The 24,268-nt window shown below is 35.9% G+C and overlaps 1 protein-coding gene across 2 annotated transcripts in view; it reads left to right on the forward strand.

Moving 5' to 3' along the window:
- The first annotated feature begins 12,005 nt into the window (after window positions 1-12,005).
- The window catches only part of LOC127509905 (zinc-alpha-2-glycoprotein-like), a 28,907-nt gene continuing 16,644 nt past the window's right edge, over window positions 12,006-24,268 (forward strand). The window contains exon 1 of one of the 2 annotated variants that reach the window (XM_051889232.1): window positions 12,006-13,006. In XM_051889232.1, the coding sequence (XP_051745192.1) occupies window positions 12,925-13,006 (82 nt within the window). In that variant the 5' untranslated portion in view covers window positions 12,006-12,924. The remainder of the gene's footprint in view (window positions 13,007-24,268) is intronic. The other variant, XM_051889233.1, reaches the window with a different exon arrangement.

Below are 24,268 nucleotides of genomic sequence, written 5' to 3' on the forward strand. Positions count from 1 at the left end.
ATCAGGGGTGTCAAACTCATTTTAAGCTGAGGGCCTGATAGGAAAAAAATGACACCATGTGCAGGCCGAATTATCTTTTTTATCTTAGTGCACAGACAATAAATTGAATATTAACCACAAACAACAAATTAATTTTGAAAGAAAGCAAAAAAAAAAAAAAAAATCACTGTTTAAACTGCATTTAATAGGTTATCAGAAATTTTAAATTAACACTGATTCCTTATCAAAACCATTTACTTTCCCATTGAATATAAATGTTTTTTGAATTTTTTAATATTAATAAGTAAGCTATAGTTAGTCAGCTAAGAAAGCTGTTTTGTGTGCACACAATTGCACTAAATGTGAACCATAAAGGCACAATATAATAAAACTGCACACACATTACTGCACAATTTGAAAAACTGCCCTTAACATCTTTATATAATAATTCCTCTGAAATGGAATAACTTCTCATATAATAACTTATAACTTATAAAAAAAAAAACCTTTCTAAAGAAATCTACTTATGCTAATAAGTAAACTTGGCATACTTAGCTAAAGTCAATGAAAATTAATCATTCACTCTGAATATGAACATCAAATATACAACAGAAATGAGAGCATTCATTTAACAAAGAAAATTCTATTGCATTTGTAATGCATGACATTATGATTTGCTTCCTGAAACCTGACATCTTTTTCTTCAACCAATGCTTCAACATCAGGGACCAGTTTTTGGGTAGTTGCCACTCTCATAATGTCATTTAGATGTCTTTGTGTCAGTCAAGAGCGCAAGTTGGACTTGGTAATGTTCATTACAGAAAAAGCCTGCTCACAGAGGTATAGTTCCGAACATGCTGAGGATTTTGGAGGCAAAGACTGAAGCCTTGTCCAAATACCCACACTTGCGGTCTTTGCACTTGACCACTTGTCTACTTACATGACGTATTTCCTGTATTTGGCTCAAGTGTTCAAGTGGGCGTGAAGACTGCAAGTGTGTGTAGAACTTTTGATTGCCCGATGGGACACACTTACAGTCTTGCAAAAAATGCAAGCGTTTACAGCTTTATTATTATTATTATTTTCAGTACTGTGCATTTTAAAATACAGTTCTAAATGTCTGTTCAGTGGTCGGTGTGAAACTAACAGGACACAATTTTAAAATTGTGGTGCTTCTTTAAGTGATAAAAAGCAGTTGCAAATGTTGTACAAAATACACATAGCCCACTCATCTTTGCATCAGTAAAATGTGCACTTAAACACTTTATATTTTACTACCAAATTATATGTATTATATAATTAATTTAACCTACAGTCGAATGTTTTCCTTGACCTCGCGATTTCGGGGCATGTGAGTTCCCTACGTAATGCATGATGGGATACGCTAGCCTTGGATAGTAAATGTCATTTGAAGTAGTTGTGTCTGTCATTGGCACCAGTTCAATAAATTCTTTGGTCACGGACAAAGATTCATCAACACCACAAATAAATACTCCCAACTGAGCAACATCGTTAATGTCGGTGCTCTCATCAAGTGCTATAGAGAAAGCAATGAATGACTTAATAATAAATGTCACATTATACAATGTAGGTAGTGTTTGAATATTTGCATATCTTATTTAGGGCTAAAATAAAAGCAATACTCTCGTATCTTTGCTAGATGGAGAGACGGTTAAAGGCAGGAACACACCAAGCCGACGGTCGGCCGTCGGGCAGTTTTTGTTCTTCGGCCGACTAAGTTTTCTCAGTGTGTTCCGCACCGTCGGCTGAAGTTGGTCCTCGTCGGTTGAATTGGCGTCGGAGCTCCTCGGTCCGTCGGGCCATCTGATCAGCTACTGCCACCTGCTGGTACGGAAAGGCATTTTATCTTATGCAGGCGCAGAACGGACGTGCTACTTGGCTGTCGGATGTCGAGCGTCGGTTCTTCTTCTTCTTGTGTGATTTGCGGCAGCTTAGACGCTTCAAAGGCGTATTGCTGCCCTCCTCAGGTCATCTGATGAACTCCATATTATAAATTAAATCCTCTTATAAAGTCCAGCGTGAAGTAAAAAGTTTATAACAATCTTTGTGGTTCGAGCGTCTGTTAGGGGTGTCAGGCCAACTTTGAACCCAGACGCTGCTGACGTGAGCCGACCCCACAGTCTGCTTTCGTCTGCGTCGGCTTGGTGTGTTCCTGCCTTAAGACAGTTAAAATTTAAAATCCGCGCTTCAGAGGAATCGAAGCAGTGACGAGTACATGTCTGAGCAATGGAACTGAGCGGTGGTCAGATGTCAACATTGTCAAGTCAGGTCACCTTTATGATGGTGTCATTTCCAGCTTAAGTAAATTCGGCATTGATTCATTCATTTGTTGTAAGAATCAATAATTATTAATATTAATAATAATTATTAAAGGTGCTCTATGTAAGAATGTCAGCTAGTGGTTGAAATGGGTACTGCAGTCCAAATTCAAAATATAGTTTGCCCCGCCTCCTTCTTCTCAGACTCCACGCTCTCGCAGGTTGCCAGTTTGAGGACATGCAACAGGAGCGAGCTCAATTGAAACTGGAAGGCGAGGAAACTTGCACACTGTAAGATAATTCGTTGATTTATTGATTTATGATGATTTGATATCGCGTTTTAATATGCTCCCGTTCATAGAGATTTTTAGATGGATGCTGAGGCTTTTTAGGTCGGGTAGAAGTTGCGATCTCTGACCCAGTTTGTTCGCTTGCTTCCATGGCTGCAATTCGCTGCATGCAGGGTTGGGCAAAAATACATCAAAATGTATTTTGAAATAAAATACCAAATACCTTAATTTTAAGTGTATCAAAATAAACTACAAAATACAGCAGCCACACCATGTATCAAAATAAAATACTGTATTTTTGTATGTAGGAGCTAAGTCTAATACTTTAAGTTGTTTGATCCCGGACTAATTAGGTTGACTCACTTTCTTGCTTTGATGTTACGTTGTTTACTTCCTACATAAGAAATATGAAGACCATTCTTCCATTGCATCAGCATACACAGTTTTTTGGCTCCACAAAATACCACTGTGCATAATGTCCAATTTAGTATCCAATACATTAAAGGAAGCCTTACATTCGTTCATTGCTTTCGCACCATTGCAGTCAAAACCTGTTTGCCCTTCCGGGTCAAACATCTGCCTAACAGCATTAGGAAGGCTACCTATATACACTGAAATCTCTAATGTTCACAGCGCCTCTCAATGGTCAAAATTAGAATAATACATCACCTTTTAAAACACATTTTGGCGCCTACATTGTATTTTAAAAATACTAAAAAATACTTTTACAAGGGAGCATGAAATTTCTTCGCAAACCTTGCATCAACTGGTCTATTTGATCTATCCTTTCACCATTACACTGACTCAGTTGATTAAGTAAGCAATGTTTGATAGCAACAGCTTTTTTCTGTCCGAGTCATGCAACATATCTGACATATGCAACCAGTTAAAGGCACAATATGTATGATTTTTAGATTAAAATATCAAAAAACCACTAGAACAATGTTATATATTTTGTTGACTTGTGTACTCACATTATCCCAAATGTTTCCAAGACGTTGGTCCTCGTCGGATTCAAAATGTTGAATCGGCGTTGGCGCTCATCGGTCCGTCGGGCCATCTGATCATTCTGATTGGCTGTTCAGCTACTGCCACCTGCTGGTACGGAAAGGCATTTCATCTTGCGCAGGCGCAGAACGGACGTGCTACTTGGCCGTCGGGTGTCGAGCGTCGGTTTGGTGTGTCAGGGCAACTTTGGACACAGACGCTGCCGACGTGAGCCAACCCCGCAGTCTGCTTTTGTCACCGCTAGTTCCTTGGCGTCGGCTTGGTGTGTTCCGGCCTTATAACCCAGGATTGGCGCAAACTAATCTGAAACTTACCTGGCTGGCCAGCTAATCCGGCTTCATGGTACAGGCTCCTGATGTCACCTGATGGAGTTTGGGTTCCTTGCCGCTGTCGCCTTTGGCTTGCTTAGTTGGGGAAACTTGATTTTCAGCAATGTTTTGATCTGCCTGCATTGACACCCTTGTATGCAAACTGAACTGAGCTGGATGATGACATCAGTGCTGATATATAGATAAATTAAATTAAATGTGCTCTATGTAGGTTTTTGACTGTACTAAAGCATTAAAATACCTCAATGGCTCAAATGATTACAAAATCTAATACTCTAAGGAGGAGATACAAGGAAAAGTGCAGTGCATTGAAAAATGTTGAGTCAGAGTTGCAACTAAAAATGACCGAATTAAGGCACCATTAATTCTCTTATTTAAACAGTTAATAACTGCTATTTCTATAGCACTTGAATTTTAATTAAATGCTTTTAAAAAGTTCAGAGCATATTGAAGAGCTGTTTTTGTGATGAGATGTTTAAAATGATTCTCTTCTTGAAGTCCAAGGTGGCAGTCAGCTTACATTTGGTTATAATTACACATTTTGTTGTCATTTACAGTTACTGGTTTGTTGGTTTGCACTTGAGGTCTGCTGTTAAAGTCACTTTGTTTTTTTTGTTTGTTTTTTTTGTTTGTGTGTGCAGATGATTTGTTGACATTCAATGTTTTGTCACAAAACCCTGTCTCGTTTGACTGACTTAAGTAGTATAATTGTTGATGTCCTGTCCTGTCTTGATCCATTTCTAATTCAGTTCAGAGTGATATAGTTTCATAATTGCATCATCATCACGTTAACGCATGCGATTAATTCAAAATCCTTTAACGCAAAAAAAATTACGGAAACGAGAAATTGCGTCATAACGTAATTCACGCAATTATATGATCTTAAAGTCCATGCTGATTATCAGAGATGTCAGAGAGAATTATTCATTCCAGTGTCTGTTTTGCTTAAAAACATGAATTCTTTGTCATATTGTGTCATTGTGACATACAGGTGACGTACGTGTGAGTCCATTATATTGACATCTCAGTACATTCACGTTGTTTTCACACACATTCAGGATAATGTTTGGATTTGTCCTGTGTATGTTGCTGTTAGGGATGGAACTGTTCGGTTCTCCACCTACGGTTCGGCACGCGCTTGCACCGCGGTTCATCCCAAATCTGACGACGCGTTTATTGCATGGTTTGTTGAAAACAACGTGCAAAACAGACAGACAGATTCGGCTAATGTATGTTTCAGTCAATGGATGTGCATTCTGGTTTCCCAATACGTTACAACAGCGATGATCAAAAGGACAAAACAGTCACTGTAAACAAATGTTCAGTGACGTACCGAAAGCTCTATGCCCCAGTCATTTACGCCGTCATCACCCGGGTGTTGATAGCTCTCGAGCGGAGGTGAGACCTGAACATCTTCTTCTTCTTCTTTTTCTTGCTTTATGGCGGATCGCAGACATTTAAGTGCATTACCGCCACCTATCGCACAAATGGACCATTGACACTCTCCCTATGATTTCTTATTCTTATACCCACATAGATGCTTCATAGAGTTTCATCCGGCGCGGCATGTTCAGCTCCTCCGTCCACACTCAGCCTCATGGTGGGAAAGAAAAAATAAATAAATAAATAAAAACTACTTATATACGTTTGTATAAACCAGTACTTCCCAAAAATGTTAACATTATTGGCATTATATTTCTACCTGGATTTAACAAATTTATTATCGTAAACTGCTCACTTTTATTCATTAGTTCATACTTCAATTCATTCCTTTCAACAATATATATCCTACAATGCATTATTACATGTTCAACTGTTTCATCAACACCACATACCTCACATAGACCTGTTGGATGTTTACTTATTAAGTGCAATAGTACTGTTTAATCTTGTATGCCCCAATCTTAATCTATTAATTATGGTCTCTTCAGATCTACTCCTACCTGACTCTCTTCCATTACCCACTGTTGGCTGAATTTGAAACAAATGTCTACCTTTTATATCCCATTGATGTTGCCATATTTTCAGAATATTATTTTTTATTTCCTCTCAAGCCAATATGAGCCGGAACCCACAAAAACTCTACTTTTATATTATTTTGCTTAAGTCAATATAATTCTTGAATAATCTCTATTACCAAGTCTTGTCTAGTTTCTGACTTCTGCTCATTCAGACTTACTAGAGCTGAGCTAGAATCTGAACATATAATTGCCTTGGATATTTTAACTCCACTAATCCACTGTTACGTACAGAAGGGGACGGAGACACAGATACGGGTTTAACAGGTTTATTGATGGTAATGCAGAGCGTGAACAGGATGCAGGTAAGTGAATGCAGATGGACAGAGCAGAATGATGAAGAGCTGGCACTGAATACTTGGCTGGATGTTTCTTACAGAGAGCGTGGATATCAGGAGACGAGGGAGCGTAGACACACTGGAGGAACACTGGAGACGAGGAGACACAGGGAATCACGGAGAACGCTGGAGACAGGTAATCGGAGAGTAAGGGAGTCCAGGAGGTATGTGAACACAAGGTAAGTGTCAACGAGACCGGACAGTGACTGTGTGAACTGGTGTGTCTTTATTGTGGCTGTAGTGATGACTGTGGATTGGCGTCAGGTGAGGCTTGTTAGTATTCAGGAGAGGGAGTGCGATGTGATTGGGTGACTGTGGAGCCTGGCGTGTCTGTGACATCCACTTTATTGCCATAATTATTGCAAACATCTCCCCTGTATACACTGATAAACGATCCGATATCCTATTGTTCTTATACACTTTTAATTTTGGAATTATGAATGCAGAACCCACATGACCTGTTTTTGGATCTTTTGAAGCATCTGTGAAAATGTGCATATATTCCCCATATCTTGACCCTACATACTCCCTTACATTATATACCTCTGTTTCATAAGGCCTTCCTTTTGTCTTCTTTCTAATATGCTTAAATCAACTTCTGGTTGGGGCATAATCCACATTGGCACTGGAGATAAAGGAATAATTGGAGCATATCCAACCTCTTCCAATCCCATGTCTTTTACTAATTTCCCCACACTCAATCCAAAACTATTACATTCTTTCTTCTCATATTCACAACTAGGCCTCAGTATCTTTTTTTGTAGGCTGATTCTCACTCTGGCCTCTTAGATTTGCCAAATAAGATACCATTAATTGTTGTCTTCCTATCTGCAGAGGCATTTCACCCATCTCTACCTGAAGAGATGAAACTGGAGAAGTTAGACATGCCCCGCAACAAATTCTTAGAGCTTGCGACTGAATTCTATCCAGTTTAATTAAATGAGATTTATTTGCAGAACCATATACTAAACAACCATAGTCCAGTACAGATCTGATCATGGATATATATATATATATATATATATATATATATATAGTTTTTAAAGCCAATCTATCTGCTCCCCATTCCTTTCCCGAAATACATCTCATTACATTCACTACTCCCTTGCATCTTCCCACAGTCTTTTCTATATGCTCTTTCCAGATTAATCTGCAATCAAACCATACTCCTAAAAATCGTACTATACAGATGCTGGTCATATAATTAGAATATCATCAAAAAGTTGATTTATTTCACTAATTCCATTCAAAAAGTGAAACTTATATTATATTTTATTATATTCATTCATTACACACGGACTGATATATTTCAAATGTTTATTTCTTTTAATTTTGATGATTATAACTGACAACTAAGGAAAATCCCAAATTCAGTATCTCAGAAAATTTGAATATTGTGAAAAGGTTCAATATTGAAGACACCTGGTGCCACACTCTAATCAGCTAATTAACTCAAAGCACCTGCAAAGGCCTTTAAATGGTCTCTCAGTCCAGTTCTGTAGGCTACACAATCATGGGGAAGACTGCTGACTTGACAGTTGTCCAAAAGACGACCATTGACACCTTGCACAAAAAGGGCAAGACACAAAAGGTCATTGCAAAAGAGGCTGGCTGTTCACAGAGCTCTGTGTCCAAGCACATTAATAGAGAGGCGAAGGGAAGGAAAAGATGTGGTAGAAAAAAGTGTACAAACAATAGGGATAACCGCACGCTGGAGAGGATTGTGAAACAAAACCCATTCAAAAATGTGGGGGAGATTCACAAAGAGTGGACTGCAGCTGGAGTCAGTGCTTCAAGAACCACTACGCACAGACGTATGCAAGACATGGGTTTCAGCTGTCGCATTCCTTGTGTCAAGCCACTCTTGAACAACAGACAGCGTCAGAAGCGTCTCGCCTGGGCTAAAGACAAAAAGGACTGGACTGCTGCTGAGTGGTCCAAAGTTATGATCTCTGATGAAAGTAAATTTTGCATTTCCTTTGGAAATCAGGGTCCCAGAGTCTGGAGGAAGAGAGGAGAGGCACACAATCCACGTTGCTTGAGGTCCAGTGTAAAGTTTCCACAGTCAGTGATGGTTTGGGGTGCCATGTCATCTGCTGGTGTTGGTCCACTGTGTTTTCTGAGGTCCAAGGTCAACGCAGTCGTATACCAGGAAGTTTTAGAGCACTTCATGCTTCCTGCTGCTGACCAACTTTATGGAGATGCAGATTTCATTTTCCAACAGGACTTGGCACCTGCACACAGTGCCAAAGCTACCAGTACCTGGTTTAAGGACCATGGTATCCCTGTTCTTAATTGGCCAGCAAACTCGCCTGACCTTAACCCCATAGAAAATCTATGGGGTATTGTGAAGAGGAAGACCCAACAATGCAGAAGAGCTGAAGGCCACCTCAGAGCAACCTGGGCTCTTATAACACCTGAGCAGTGCCACAGACTGATCGACTCCATGCCACGCCGCATTGCTGCAGTAATTCAGGCAAAAGGAGCCCCAACTAAGTATTGAGTGCTGTACATGCTCATACTTTTCATGTTCATACTTTTCAGTTGGCCAGGATTTCTAAAAATCCTTTCTTTGTATTGGTCTTAAGTAATATTCTAATTTTCTGAGATACTGAATTTGGGATTTTCCTTAGTTGTCAGTTATAATCCTCAAAATTAAAAGAAATAAATATTTGAAATATTTCAGTCTGTGTGTAATGAATGAATATAATATACAAGTTTCACTTTTTGAATGAAATTAGTGAAATAAATCAACTTTTTGATGATATTCTAATTATATGACTAGCACCTGCATATTCACGTTCTAGCTCTTGTTTATAAAATTTTAACTTAACATTCACATTCTTTTCATATTTGTAAAAAGTATTATTTTTGTCTTTTCCACTGAAAACTTAAATCCATTTTCCCCTGACCACTTTTCTACTTCATTTAATGCACTTTGCATTTTTTTTATATTATACTCTATATTCTTTCCTTTACACCAGAGAGCTCCATCATCAGCAAACAATGATTTCCCCAAACTTGTATGCATCCTTGAGAAAACACAATTAATCATAATGATAAATAAAAGTGGACTTTTTACACTGCCCTGGGGTGTTCCATTATCAATCACACCACTAGAGGATATAGCTCCACCTACCTTCACCCTAATACTTCTTCCAATTAAAAACTCTTTAATCCAATTATACATTCTTCCTTTTATACTAATTTTTTCTAACTTTATTAATAATCCCTCCTTGCACAACATGTCATATGCCTTTTCTATATTGAAAAAAACTGCAATGACACTTTCCTTAATATTATAAATGCCTTTCTTATTTCATCTTCTAACAATACTATTGAATCCAAAGTCCCTCTTCCACACCTAAACCCACTTTGATATGGAGAGAACCAATTCCCTTTTTCTAAATGATATGTCAATCTATCAGTTATCATTCTCTCCATTACCTTATATAAATGAGAGGTTAGAGCTATTGGACGATAATTTATAGGATTACTTATATCTTTTCCAGGCTTTTTAATAGGTATAATTAATGTTTCTTTCCAACTTTGAGGTATTATACCTTCCACCCATATTCTATTGTAAAATGTTAAAATCACCTTCATAGAACTTTCACTAAAATGCTTCATCATACAATAACTAACTCCATCCAATCCTGGAGTAGATTGTCTCATTCTACCTACTGCATTCCTTAATTCACTCATAGAGAATGGTACATGGTACAACTGATTATTTACAAACTCTTTTTTCCCCATTAAATCTGGATACTCCTTCAACACATCCTCTCTTATCTTTTTACTCTGTTCAGTCAGATTTCCTGAGCTATTTACTTTAATAAATGCTTTTAAAAACATTTCCACTTTCTCTCCATCCTCCACAGCTATTTCTCTCTCATACTTAAAACTGGGTATCCATTATTCTTTTGAATCCCTTTCAATTTCTTAATCATGCCCCATATCTCTTCTACTGGTGTATTCAACCTGAACATCTCACGTTGCTATCTGTGTTTAAACTAAACTGATTTGACTTGTTTGAGATGCGCCTAGCCTCGTCTGAAATGTAGGTGAGAGTAGGCAGCTGCAGTGAGGGGAGGAGTGAAAAAAGTGCAGGCAAGACGGACAGTTCTCTGTTCTTGTAGTGGATCAGACACCTACGAGATCAAAGGCGGATATAGCAGGATTCACACTCGTGCGCTGTGTTGCTGATAAACTGGATGTAATTTAAGTTCTGTTGCTTTTATATGAAAATAAATAATGAACAATACACGCAAAGTACTTGTTATTTATTTCCATTCGAAAGATGTGTGTATCAATCATTTTTACTTTTAATTATAGACATGTTTTTACATATATTTTTATAAATGACAACAATCACATAACCCATAGAGAAATCGCAGTGTCAGAGAGTTTGGGAATATTCGCACATTATTTTTACACATAAAATCATGATATTAGAGTTTTAAAATCAAACATTTTAAAACAGATCAATACATCACGGTTGTTTAAACCAATAAGCTTTAAGCTGTGTCGTCATCAAGTCGTTTCCCATCGATATTACGCAGCGCCTGTGACCTCCTGCTTGCACAGGGAGCCATGGAGATATTTGTGAGAGACACTGCGTAATGTCATTGTGCCTGCTGCACCCATAGTACGGCAGCAAAGTTCCTTGATTATTACGCCGGAATGAGAGTATAGTTCCTAGCCATATCGGCCTAGAAAATCACAACTTTTCATTTTCCGTCGGTCTTAGTACACGATTTAACTACAGAAGAGTCAAGTTTTAAATAGGAAAAATATTGAAACTCTTTGGTCATTTTTGAGCGAGATGCTAATGGTCTAATCAGATTCAATGATCTATGCTAAAAGTGGTACCGCCAGACCCGGAGATCGGCTGAATGGATTCGAAAATGGTAAAACTCAACTGTTTAACTCTAGGGGAGTTGGAAAATGAGCCGATTTTCAAAAAAAGTGGAGTGTTCCTTTAAGAGAAATACGAGACAGACAGAGCATGTGTATCAGTCTCAGTGTACTGGATCTTTAAATTATGTCACTCTTGACTGAATAGCTTTTGTAACTTAATGTTTCATCTTAATTTAATTATTCAAAGAAGTGTATGTGCAGTTATTTTATATTTAATTACTTTGTTCAATTTCTGTACCTGAAAACTATTGTTAGATAGTTGAAAAACCTGTAAAGCATTGTTGAATTATTTATTTTTTTTTTTTATATGGGTGCTTTGGTGTACATAAATGTATGAATTATATTAAATCACATCATTTGGTTATTTGGTGTCCTTTGTTGGAAAGATATATATATATATATATATATATATATATATATATATATGTGACATATCAGGACACAACTTTGTATAATGACATGGGTATGACAGGTTTTACAAGGAGAGGGTGACTTATGAGGACATTACCCCATGTCCTCATTTTTCAAAAGGCTTATAAATCATACAGAATGAGTTGTTGTGAGAAAGTAAAAATGTGCACAGTTTCCTGTGATGGGTAGGTTTAGGGGTCGGGGTAGTGTAGGGTGATAGAAAATACGGTTTGTACAGTATAAAAACCATTACATTACATTGTTTGTTTCAGAGAATCTCCTTGTCGACTGGTTCATTCTGATTCATAGGTAGAACATGAGAGTGCAGAAATGGTTTTTGGTGCAGGAGGTTTAATGGTTTTACGATTAAACGTTTTATGATTAAAGTTTCTTTGTGTCTAAAGCTTTCTTTAGGTTGTGTGAGATGATTTGGAAAACATTACACTAACATTCCCTCAACCTATTAGTCCTGTGAGCATCTCTGCTACTCGAGCCAATTTATTTGAAAGTTCAAAACTATTCTTTATTCTGTTTAGTTTTGTGAGTTTGTATATAGTTAGCTGACAGAAATCCTCAGAATGGATGAAATCAGAGCTTGTTTGCCCATCCATCATCTGATTTTGTGTGAAATCTGTCCAAAACTCCTCCGTCCCCCAGCCTGTGACCTGCAAGCCGATTGAATTCAGCTATCTTGAAGGACATCTCAATTCTCTAATTGCGCTGCAAGGAGATGAGGAATGAGGAGGAGCAAGGAAGCTTTCTGAGGAGTAATGAGCGAGGACACAGGTGTATCTTCCCTCACATCCTAAGGGGGTGGAGCTAAGACACAAGGAAAGGAAATGAGGAAAGGAAAAGAGGATTCACAAATAAGAAATGTGAAGCAACTATCCATTTCTTGGGGATGTTTCTATCTCATTTCCTCATTCTGTGCAGTCAGTGGGTCACATGTTGTCTGTAGTGGTTTAACAGTCAGAGAGAGGGATTAAATGTTTTTGATTTTTTTAATTGTACTAAATAAATGTGAAAATGGCAGACCTGATTTATAGCTTATAGCAACTACGTCCAGGGGTTACAAGTTCAGTACAAAGTTTCTTCATTGCAGTAAACAACTGCACTTTGAAGTGTGTTTTTGAAGTCTGTCCCGTGACAGTGCAACTTTCACACAGCTTTTACAAACCTCAGTTATTTTTTTTTTTGTTTGTTTTGTTTAGTTTTAGTTTTGTTTTTTAAAGGTCACTGCAGTGCGCATGTCTCTTTCAGACCAGAATTCAGGAGATGCGCTTCTCATTTAAACATTTCAAATAGGCTAGATTTCCTATAACCATGAAATAGTACACATAAGGCTTTCAGTCATGTACATGAGTGTCACGATGAAGATCTTCGCTCTGCTCTGTGTTTTTCTTCTTTATGGGACTTTGCCTTCAATTCAAGCAGGTAATTATTATTATTATTATTATTTTCTGCATTTTTCAAAGAATCAAAGTGAAAGTAACGAGCGTGTAATTTTTTTTAAACGTCGTTGTTAGGGCAGAAATGTAATTCAATTACAAATTTATGCCAACATGAGTATTTTATGTATCTAAATATGTGATTTTTTGGCAGTCCAAATAACTTGACCAAAACGTTGATTATTTGCTTGTTTTATTTGCTGGCAAAAAAACCTGATGAAAGAACCTGATGTTTACACATGCTCCAAAACTTTATCGTAGCTTGAACGTTTCGACCATCAGGTCTTCATCAGGCACAAACTTTGTGAAATAGGATACAACTCTTTATTGACAACAGGTGATCTCCTTCATTAGGTTCAATCTCAATAGCTGTTCTTTTCACTTTTAAGTAGAAATAATTCTGGAAACAAAAAGGACAATACTCATTAGATCCAATAGATATAATTGGTTTTGCATCAGCCGATCTTTGTTTTTGTTCCATTGCCCATAAACCATCTGTATGGGGATGTTAGTATATAAATTCTGAACCTCAAACGTGGCGAGAAGAAAACTCGACAGCATATACAACAGCATGTAGTGATTCAATAGAGTCCATGGAATCTCTTACATACAATGGCAAAGTAGGTACAAACTATTTAATAAATATTCTCAGTGAGACTATCAGTGCCACACACAATAGGTTGACCCTTCAAAATCATATTCATGTAGTGTATATATAACAGGAGATATCAAAAAAATTAAAAATACTTTAAGAAATTCATACACATTTTTGCTTGCATTTTTTTCTCCCTTTTCAAAACTTAGAGTGGATGTAGGTTTTCAATTTGTTAGTAAGATCAGCATGTAAACATTCATAAAAGACATTCAATTTTCTCCAAATTTCCTTTACATAATCTGCAGTTTGTTGAAGTACAATGGTACCACCTTTATCTGTAGGATCTCTTTTAAGATCAAGTAAAGCATCCCTCTCCGCTTATGACAAATTATTGGGCTATAAACCATACATTGTCTCTTGTAAATAACTAGAAGAATAACAAAGTGCCGTAAACGGTTAAACGGTTTGCACTACAAAGTGGTGTTATGATTATGTTGGACCAGTTCGAGTGAAGAGACAAAAGCCTGAGGTGGAGAATATCAATGTTATTTATTGTTGATCAGTAGAGATGAGCCGAGTGGAAGCAGAAAAGAAGAAGAAACTTCTGAGAGTCTAGTATGCGGTCAGTTCTTGGTTATTGGTTCTTGGTTCCCGTTCTTTGCCTCTGACAGCAAAACGGGAAACAGGTCTTGCAAATTGCATTGCCTGAAAAGGGACCCTAGCCCTTCAGTAAGATACAAGACGAATAAAATAGAGATTAGTACATTCCCACATAGTGAAATTAAAATAATATGATAACGATTAAAAGTTTGCAATATAAAGCAGTATAACGGGTTGTTTTTGTACTGGAAGTGAATGACACCAGAAGTCAAACATTCAAGTTAGAAATGGCTGCGCCTGCTTACTCGTGGATAGACTGGTGGAAGTGTGACGTCAGCTCCTGGAAGACTATTTTTCGCCACTGGTTCCTTCAAGATTTTCCCATTGGGTTTTATAATGTTTATTATTATTATTATTTTTATTATTTTTTTTTTTTATTATTATCATTTTCAATTAAAGGGATCCCAAAAATGAAAATTCTGTCATCATTTACTCACCCTCAGGTTTTTCCAAACCTGTATACATTTCTTTGTTCTGCTGAACACAAAGGAAGATATTTGTTTACACTTTATTTTACAGTGCTGTAGTTACATTGTTATTACTCAAATAAGTACTGAGTATTATTAATTAACTACATGTACTTACTATAGTGTTACAGTTAGGGTTTGGTTTGGTTTAGGTTTAGTTACTTGTAATTATGCATAATTTACTGTTATTACTATATTAAGTACATGTAGTAACGTGTAATTATGGCACTGTAAAATAAAGTGTTACTAGATATTTTTAAGAAAGTTTGTAATCAGACTGCTTTAGGGCACTATTGACTTCCATAGTAGTAAAACAATACTATGGATGTCAATGGTGCCCCAGAACTGTTCAGTTTCTCACATTCTTCAAAATATCTTCCTTTGTGTTCAACAGAACAAAGAAATTTATACAGGTTTGGAACAACCTGAGGGTGAGTAAATGATGACAGAATTTTCATTTTTGGATGAACTATCCCTTTAACGAGTGAAATAAAGACTGTGGTAAACAGAGCTTGATGATACTTTGACGTTTTGTTCTACAACGGAAACCGCACGCACACTCCAAACAAAACGTCAAAGTATTGAACCAGCAGTGAACTAGTCTTCCGGGTTCTGATATCATACTTCCACCACTCTATAATGTTTAGTGGAATCCCAAATAGATCTCTCTTCTACAAAATCTGGTACCAAAATTATATTTTATTAGAGAGACAACTTTTAAATTCAAACGGCAATTTGTTAACCTATACAGAATTATTGGAAAAATGTGGATTTCAGTCCAAACCCAGACAGCACAGAAGATGGTGGGAGAGGTGGGCCACAACTGGGCCAGATGTCATTTGCTCTCTGGGAAAGAGTATGCTGTTGTGTTTGAGGTCACCTCAGCTAATGATACATTTTGTAAGAGCTTGTGGAAGTGATGCTTCTGAGGCTATATATGTTAAAGACAGCATGTTTATAGATATTTATCTTGATATCTTTAAAATTGACAGAGATATTGATATCCTTAAACAGAATTGTAATAATAAACATATTAGGAGTATTATAATAGATGAAACAGTTACTCATGAAAGCTTATTGTGGAACATTATATTTAGAAATATAAACTTTGAATATTTGTGAAAAAATATTGTTTAAACAATAAAGTAAAAGAGGATACATTCAAAATGTTACATGGTAGATAACCAGCTGAAAGTATGTTAGAGAAGTTTCATATTGATTAATCCTGATTTTTGCTTAATTTGTTTGTTTGTTTGTTTTGTTTAAAAAGTACTATATGGCTTAAAATGAACCCAAAAATTGGAAATTAAAAATCAGACATATAATTACTAGAGGCAACAATAATAATCAAAAGGTGAACATTTATAATAATAATGTTTAATTATTTATTGAATTTATTAATAAATGTTCATTAACATGTTCATTATTAAACATATTAATAAATGTTAATTTCCAATCTATTTTTGGTTCATTTTAAGCAAGCAATATAATATTTTTTTTGTGTGCTGTGTAAACATGATGGTTATTGTAGTTCTAGATTAAATGTGAACGTGCATTTACTCAAATCACTTGCACAAAACATTCAGTATTCCTCAAAATCAATAAAACAGTGAAATGCAATCTTAGAATTTTACACAAATCTGTAATAAACAACTAGGCCTATAATAAATCAATATACTGTATATACTTTATGTATTTAATCTCACTTTATTAACCAATGTCTTTAGTACTTTACTAATTCAACCATACTAATAAGCAAAAATGACTTTAGGTTAGATTTAGAAATAAGAGTGTTAAACTTACTTCTCCTGTATCCTATTCTTCTTTAATCCAGAATGGCAGCACAGCTGAAAGGTTTGATTGAGTTGTAAATATGCATCTCCTTCAGCCTGAGGCTTATTCATTTCACTTTTGGTATGAAAAGGCCTTAACATTTGCCAAAAATAGAACTTTTTTGTTGTTATTAAAAAAACAAACAAGTAAGCCCAGCCCAGGTGAGAAAAAGTAATGCAAAAGTAAAGTAACGTGTTACTTTTCATAGAAAGTAACTAAGTAATGCAATTAGTTACTTTTTAGGGAGTAACACAGTACTGAAATGCATTACTTTTAAAAGTAACTTCCCCAACACTGAGTACTAGTACCTAAAGAATAAGCTCTATATAATAGCTAATGAATAAGTACTAGTACATAATGGAATAGATACCAGTATCTAAAAATAAGTGCTAGTAGCATGAAAATAGATACTAGTATGTTCTAAGGATTAAATGTGAAAATGGCTTGCCATACAGTTCCCCAGCAGAACGTGAGCCCATCTCCGGCACGAGATCCAGCGCCATTACCGTGGAAATGACTGGCCGATTAGACTTGAATTAGGCTACTTCTAAATGTTTAATATTTGCTTCTATTATTTGTTAAACGAGCTTAAATGTAGGCAAAATATGAAAATAAAGGAATTACCATGCAAACCAGTGGTTTAGTGGAGTATTTTAAAAAACTTCAAGGATTTAAGTTAATTCATAAACAATAATTCATGTATGATGTAAAATGAATCAACCCATTATGCTGGGTTAAAAAAAACAACACGATTTTCTGGGTAAAATTAACCCAACATTTGTTCTGTCCTATATTTACCCAGCCCTTGGGTTAAAAACAACCCATATTGGGTTGTTTTTAACCCAGTGTTTTTTAGAGTTTAATATCTTTCATGATTTTTTTTTTTTTTCATTAATCATGGGTGTTTCTGTATGTTTCTGTATACTGTTATATATCTTGTTCTGTTTTTTTTTTTTAAAAAAAAGTCATAATGATGACTTAATAGTCGAAATTAAATTTTAAGTCATAATTTCGACTTTTTAAGTTATAATTTTGATGTAGTATGTCATAATTTTGACTTTTTATCTTATAATTATGGCTTTTATTAATAATTTAGAGTAATAATTTAGTAAGTCATAATAATGAAAACTTTACTTTCTTTCAGGATCAGAACATAAGTTATACATTGACAAATGGATCGTTTGGTTTTAAATATTGGGTTACATTGAACCAGAGTATTGTCAGTAAAATTGACCCAGTTACACAAAAACTACTGAGCCCCTGGGTAAAAGTAATAAAAATAATCAAATAAAATTATCCAAGTGGCTGAATCTAAAATAATAAATGTAATGGTTTTATAATAATAATTAGTTTTTTCTTGCCTTTTTATGGGTATTTTATGGGCTCTTCATTGCAGAGAATCACTCGCTGTATTACATTTACACGGGCTTGTCTAAACCTGTGGATCTGCCGGGCATCTATGAATTCTCTGCTATGGGTCTGCTGGACGACACACAGATCGACTATTACAATAGTGAAGAAAAGAGAAAGATTCCCAAACAACAGTGGATGAAAGAGAAAATGCAGGAGGATTACTGGGAAAAAGGCACTCAGTCCAGAAAGAGTAAAGAACAGTGGTTTAATGTGAGCGTCCAGATTCTGATGAACCGCATGAGAGACAATGAATCAGGTGAGGAACATTCATACAGTTTACATGAATATACCCAGCTTAATTATTCATATTATTTTTTTATTATTATTGTTGCAAACATTTTGCTTCATCTCCATGTCAGATCTCCATGTTCTTCAGTGGAGACTCGGTTGTGAAGTTGAGCAGCAGGGAGATGAAGTGAAGTTTCTCAAAGGCATTGATGAGTACAGCTATGATGGAGAGGACTTCTTGTCTTTTGATGATGAAGAGTCTCAATGGGTCGCTCCAGTTGATGCAGCTCTACCAACCAAGAGAAAATGGGACAATGTGCCAATCCTAAACCAATACACCAAAGGATACCTGGAGAAAGAGTGTGTGGACTGGCTCAACAAATACAGAGAATATGGAGACGAGGAGCTCAGAAACGGCTGTGAGTTTGGTTGTGTTCACACTGTCAGTCCAAATCTGATTATCCGTACATCCGAATATAATGTGAGAGCCTGATCACACGAAAATGCATATCAATAATACGCAGTTTTTCGCGTGCATATGATACACACTTTATGGTGTATTAAACGCACGAACCCCCCCACCCCCATCCTACCCAAGAGCGTGTCATATACACGCCATAAAGTGTGTATCATATGTACGCGAAGAACTGTGTATCATATGCACGCCAAAACTCATTTTGCCGTATATATTCTACGAGATTTCACACGCGTACTATTGATATGCATTCTCATGTGATCGTGTTGAATGTGATCTTAAATGATTCATTTTCCACTATGTGTATCTGTTCAGATCTGATTTGTGTGTCCTGTGGTGCTCTTTCATTTTCTGGAATATCTGCAATGACGTTGTGTTGGTAGGTATTCGGAGAAAAACAAAAAAAAACAAAAAAACAACAGTAGCAGCAACATAGAGGTGTTTGCAGTACAGATGTGTTCTTAATTAAAACACGACACAATGTGTAGCTGACAGTCTGAACTACTGCGTCTTTTGAAGGAGGTCAGTCTCAAAACATGTCACCATTATATAGTAATTTTTTGCCTGTACCTGCACCTAACTGCAACAACACAACCTTGTTTCTGCAACGACTTTCAGTATAGTTCCCTATAACAACGTCTGGCATGTTAAAGTGATTTTTTTTTTTTTTTTTGCTTGTTTGTTTGTTTGTTTTTTTGTCCTTCACACGTGCTAAATGTGATCGGAATCCAATCGGATCTGCACAAAAATCATATTTGAACTGACAGTCTGAATGAGGCTTAAATGTGTTTGTATTTGTTTATTATCTGCAGGTTTCATATAGAGATGAAACCGATTGATGAACTGATTCTGTGTTTTCAGCTCCTCCAGATGTCCATGTGTTTAAACAGAAGAATACCAGTGACAAAACCAAGCTGAAACTCACCTGTCTGGCCACTGGCTTCTACCCCAAAGATGTGTCGATGACCATTAGGAAAAAAATCACACATCTCTGCCTGAAGATGAGATTGAATCCACAGGAATCAGACCAAACCATGATGGATCCTTCCAGATGAGGAAGAGTGTGGAGATCAAGGGGAAGGATAAAGATGAATATGATTGTTTTGTGTCCCACAAGAGCATCAAAGAACCAATTATCATCAAACTGAGTAGGCAAACTGAAAGCATTCATTCAATTATTACATACATTGTAATGCCTTTTTCAGATATTATTTAGAATTTAAATATTAAGTTATTGTTTCAGCTTTATTCATGAAATACTGTTTGAGAATAGTTCTGCATTGACACTACACTTCATTTTATCGTGGTTTTCCAGCTGCTAAATCACCGAATGCAACTAATGCTGAAGAACTGCAAGAATATGATGGTATGTCTTCACTACTTCTTTTAAGCTTTGTTATTTATCACTGTAAAGCTGCTTTGACACAATCTGCATTGTAAAAAATGCTATATAAATAAAGGTGACTTGATCAGGCAAATTTCAAGTACAGCAGTGGAGATTTGACATTTCACTGTTTCTTCAACAGGACAAGAGAGTTCTGGAGAATCACCAGACATCAGGGCAACTGTTTTCATATTTTATCTCTCTCTCATATTTCATCTAATCTGGATATTTTGAAGCAATTTGCTCAAGAAACCGACATTTTAGACTAAGTACAAAAAAATAAAGATCTTTTAATTTGAAAAGAGTTGATTTTCCAGACTCAAATTGAATGTTATGAATATAATGAAATTTTCAGCCATTAAAAATTAATTATTCAAATGTGTGAGTTTGTCTTTCTGACTTCCATTGACACTCAACAACATGTTTCTACTGTAAAATAGAATTTCCATCAATATTTTCAGTAATAAAATCAAGTATTGCAGACATGCACAGTAACAAATGAATAGCTGTCTCTTGACACCCATTGCAAAAGCTACATTTTACATATATATCTTTTTAAAATGTACAAGATCATGTTTAGCAGAGTTCTATGAATATGTCTAAAAGATACTTATTTTATCTTATTTGTTATAAAATAACGATTAGACAAATGCCGATTTTTCTTCTAGCTGACATCATCCACAGATTGACTCCAGTAATTACATTTGGTCGTGTAACAGCGTCGTTTTTGAACAGGGCTGTAATTGAGCAGTTATTATTGTGAAAAACATATTTCGCCTACAAAAGCAGGGTTGGTTAAAGAGGAGGGAAATTCAAACAATCCAGTCTCCAGTCTCAAACTGCACTAAAGTCCTCTGCAAACTCCTCCGGTTGTATTAACACACAGGAAAAATGTGTAACAGACACAGGCAAACAGGTAAACAATGTGATTTTATGTTTTTTCTTACTTTCACTTTCACTTTTGAATCACGTGCCACTGTTTGTCTCCTGAAAGAGCCGTGTTAAATCCATGGAGATTAAATGTTTTAGCTCAATAACATCTATGGAACACTCAAAGGGACATGGTGGTGGAAAAACTGTGATGGGAGGGGAAATGTTCTTCAAAGCTTTTGCGTTCTCTCGCAAAACCTGTTCATAGAGGTTTATTTTGAAATTGGACTTAAGTATAAAGAAACACATTCAGTGCTTAACTCATGGAGTTTAGTAAAGTTGGCAATATATTCATAGATTCAAACTTCCCAAGACAATAACTTGTGATCTAAACGTTGTTAAAACACAAATGACATCTCTTTCCAATTAGTAACGTAGACAACGAGCTACAACCTAATTTTTCTCAAAACGAGCCTTATAATATAAATTGGTCTCTATGAACAGGCGGTGGAGAGACAAGTCCGAAGTGACCGTCTGCAAAGTGCACAACCTGAAAAGCGTTACTACAAAAATAGTCATAAACAACACTGTAGTGTCACCAAATTCAGTTCACACATCAATGCTCTCCTACTGGTCATACTACAACACTTACCCCTAGTTTCACAGACAAGGCTTAAGCTAGTCCCAGACTAAAATGCATGTTTGAGCTGTTTTAACTGAAAGCAACTTGACCTGACATATCTTAAAATACGTCGGTGCTATTGTTTTGTCTCAAGATGCACACCAGTAATGTTATTTTCTGGCGTATGTTTATAAAAGCAACTTAAATACCCTAATTGAACTAAGGCCTAATCATGGCTTAGGCTAAACCCTGTCTGTGAAACCAGGCTTTAGTTTGATAAAATGTGCTTTTGCATAATTTTTATGACTATCTATGATGAAATAAAACCAATACTGTTATTAGAACTTCACTGTTATTAGAAAAATAGTATAATAATAAACAATAATAACAATATTAAAAATATTCAATAACTTTATTGTTATAGAGTGTAATGTCATCAAATTCAGTAAGCAATTATCATGCAAAAGCTATGGTTGTAACTAGTTTGTTATCTGGGTACCAACATCATTTGTGTAAAGAATAGGCTACTTATTTTTAATATGCTATTACTTGGCAAACTAAGTGTTATAAGCAGCAGGAGAGCAGTGATGTGTGAACTGAATTTGGTGACACTACAGTATGTAACAGTGAAGTATTTAATATGTTTCATACTAAAAAATCATAAAAAAAATATGTAAAAGCACATTTTATCAAACTAAGTGTTGTATACATGTTTCGTCCGTCCACTGATCTTCACTATAGTAATGAAGACAAACATAACTTACTGACACTTTTAATTAGCAGGAAAAAAACCCTAACTTTAAATAATAGCAATAATAACAAAAACTTTACATGTTTATGACATTTGCATTGTAAGAATGTACAGGGAGGCTTCAGATATGAGAACACTTTTCAGCTTTTCAGTATATCAGTTTCATTTTCACTTTGTAAACTGGTCTATGTAGTAGTTTACATTTAATAAAAGACCTGTCTGTCCTGATTAATGATTAAGTCTGCCTTTAGAGACTGTCCCACACAGAAATATGTTGTGTTTTGACAGGTAAAACATGCACATTTTTGTGTCAACTAATAATTCAGTTAGATCTGCTCATGGTGTCATTTACAAGGACAATAACATCAACATTTGAAATGAAATAGCTTTATATAGATTAAATTATTGTGATGTGAAATGATAAATCATGTATTTTGTAAATAAATTATGTGAGATTCTGTGATGGTTCGCTGGAGAGCTCAGGCGAGTGACTCTGGGAAATCAGTATAGGCTAATACAATACAATCATCATTTCAAACATGACTGAATGGCATTGATGGGGGAGTTTCTGCATCATCTCCTCATTCTGCTGCCTGACCTTAGTAAATGTAGTTTGTTGCTTTCATAGAGCTTTAACGGTCATGCATGATTAAATGTGTTCATTCAGTCTTGTGAGTGTATTTTCACACACCCTGTGCAAAACCTCTTTTCATGCTCTTTAAGACAGATTTGCCTGATCCATCTGATTCAAATCAATCAAAAACAGACAATGTTGTCTTGATTTAACCCTCCAAACAAAGACTGTTCAACAGATTGAGAGGAAAGTACTCTTAAAAAAAACACACTCAGTGACTTCAAAGCATCGACATGAATGTGAGTTACAGTATAAGCACTCGTATTACATTTATATTGTAGCCTATTATGCTTTCATATTATAAAAACATTGGTAACGCTTTAGATTACAGCCCGGAAAGTACTGCGTAATTACAACGTATTTACAGCGTAACTTCGAGTAATTATATTGTACCTATAAAGTAAGTATGTGTAAGTATATAGGGGAACAATATGTAAAGTCTTGGGAATAAAGGGGTAACAACCAGGAAAATAACAAATTATTTATACTGTAAGTATTTTAGAACTAAGGGGTACTTATACTATTATAATAGACAACATTCTTACGTTTGGGAGCAATTTAGTGAGAAAGTGCACTGATTAAATTGTTTCAAGGCAAGTAGAAAGAACTATTGCAATCTTTTTTAATACATGGGGAAATATACTTTTGTTTCACGTAAGTATGACATTGCGGGCCATAAATTAAAGTGGTGCTTGTTAGACTCTTGTTTCATGTTTCAAACTTAAAAATGTAAAGTTACAACGCTTCTTATTCGTTTCTCTTGCTTGGCTTCCTCCTTCTTGTTCCTCTTCTTCTTTTTCTTTCTTTCCACTGATGAATCTTAAGAGGGAATCCCATGTCATTTGCTATTCTGTATTAAAAGAAAATACAGTACACCCAGAAATGTGCTCACCGTTCACTCATCTTTTACCCTCATGCCATCTGAGAGGTATACGACTTTCCTTCTTAAGATGAACACAAACAAAGGTTTTTAGATAAATAATAAAATAAATAATATCTGGGAACGCTTTATAATGCAAGCTCATGTGTTCCTAAAAGTCGAAGAAACAGCACATACAACAATAACTACAGTAATCCATACGACCCCAATGGATAAATCAATGTCTTCTGAAGTGAAACGATACGTTTTTGTAAGAAAAATACCAAATATTTTACAATTTTAAACTTTCGACCAACTGTCACCTGCGCGTGTGTAACTGGTCTCTTTTTCCTCCTTGCGTTGTGTCTCAATAAAGCTCGTTCTTCAAATTATAGTGCCCCAATCAATTTATTTACTGAGAAAACAGAAGTAACAGAGTGAGTTCATGTAGGCCCAT

The sequence above is a fragment of the Ctenopharyngodon idella genome, chromosome 3 (genome assembly GCF_019924925.1).
Source record: "Ctenopharyngodon idella isolate HZGC_01 chromosome 3, HZGC01, whole genome shotgun sequence".
In the NCBI taxonomy this organism is placed as follows: domain Eukaryota; kingdom Metazoa; phylum Chordata; class Actinopteri; order Cypriniformes; family Xenocyprididae; genus Ctenopharyngodon; species Ctenopharyngodon idella.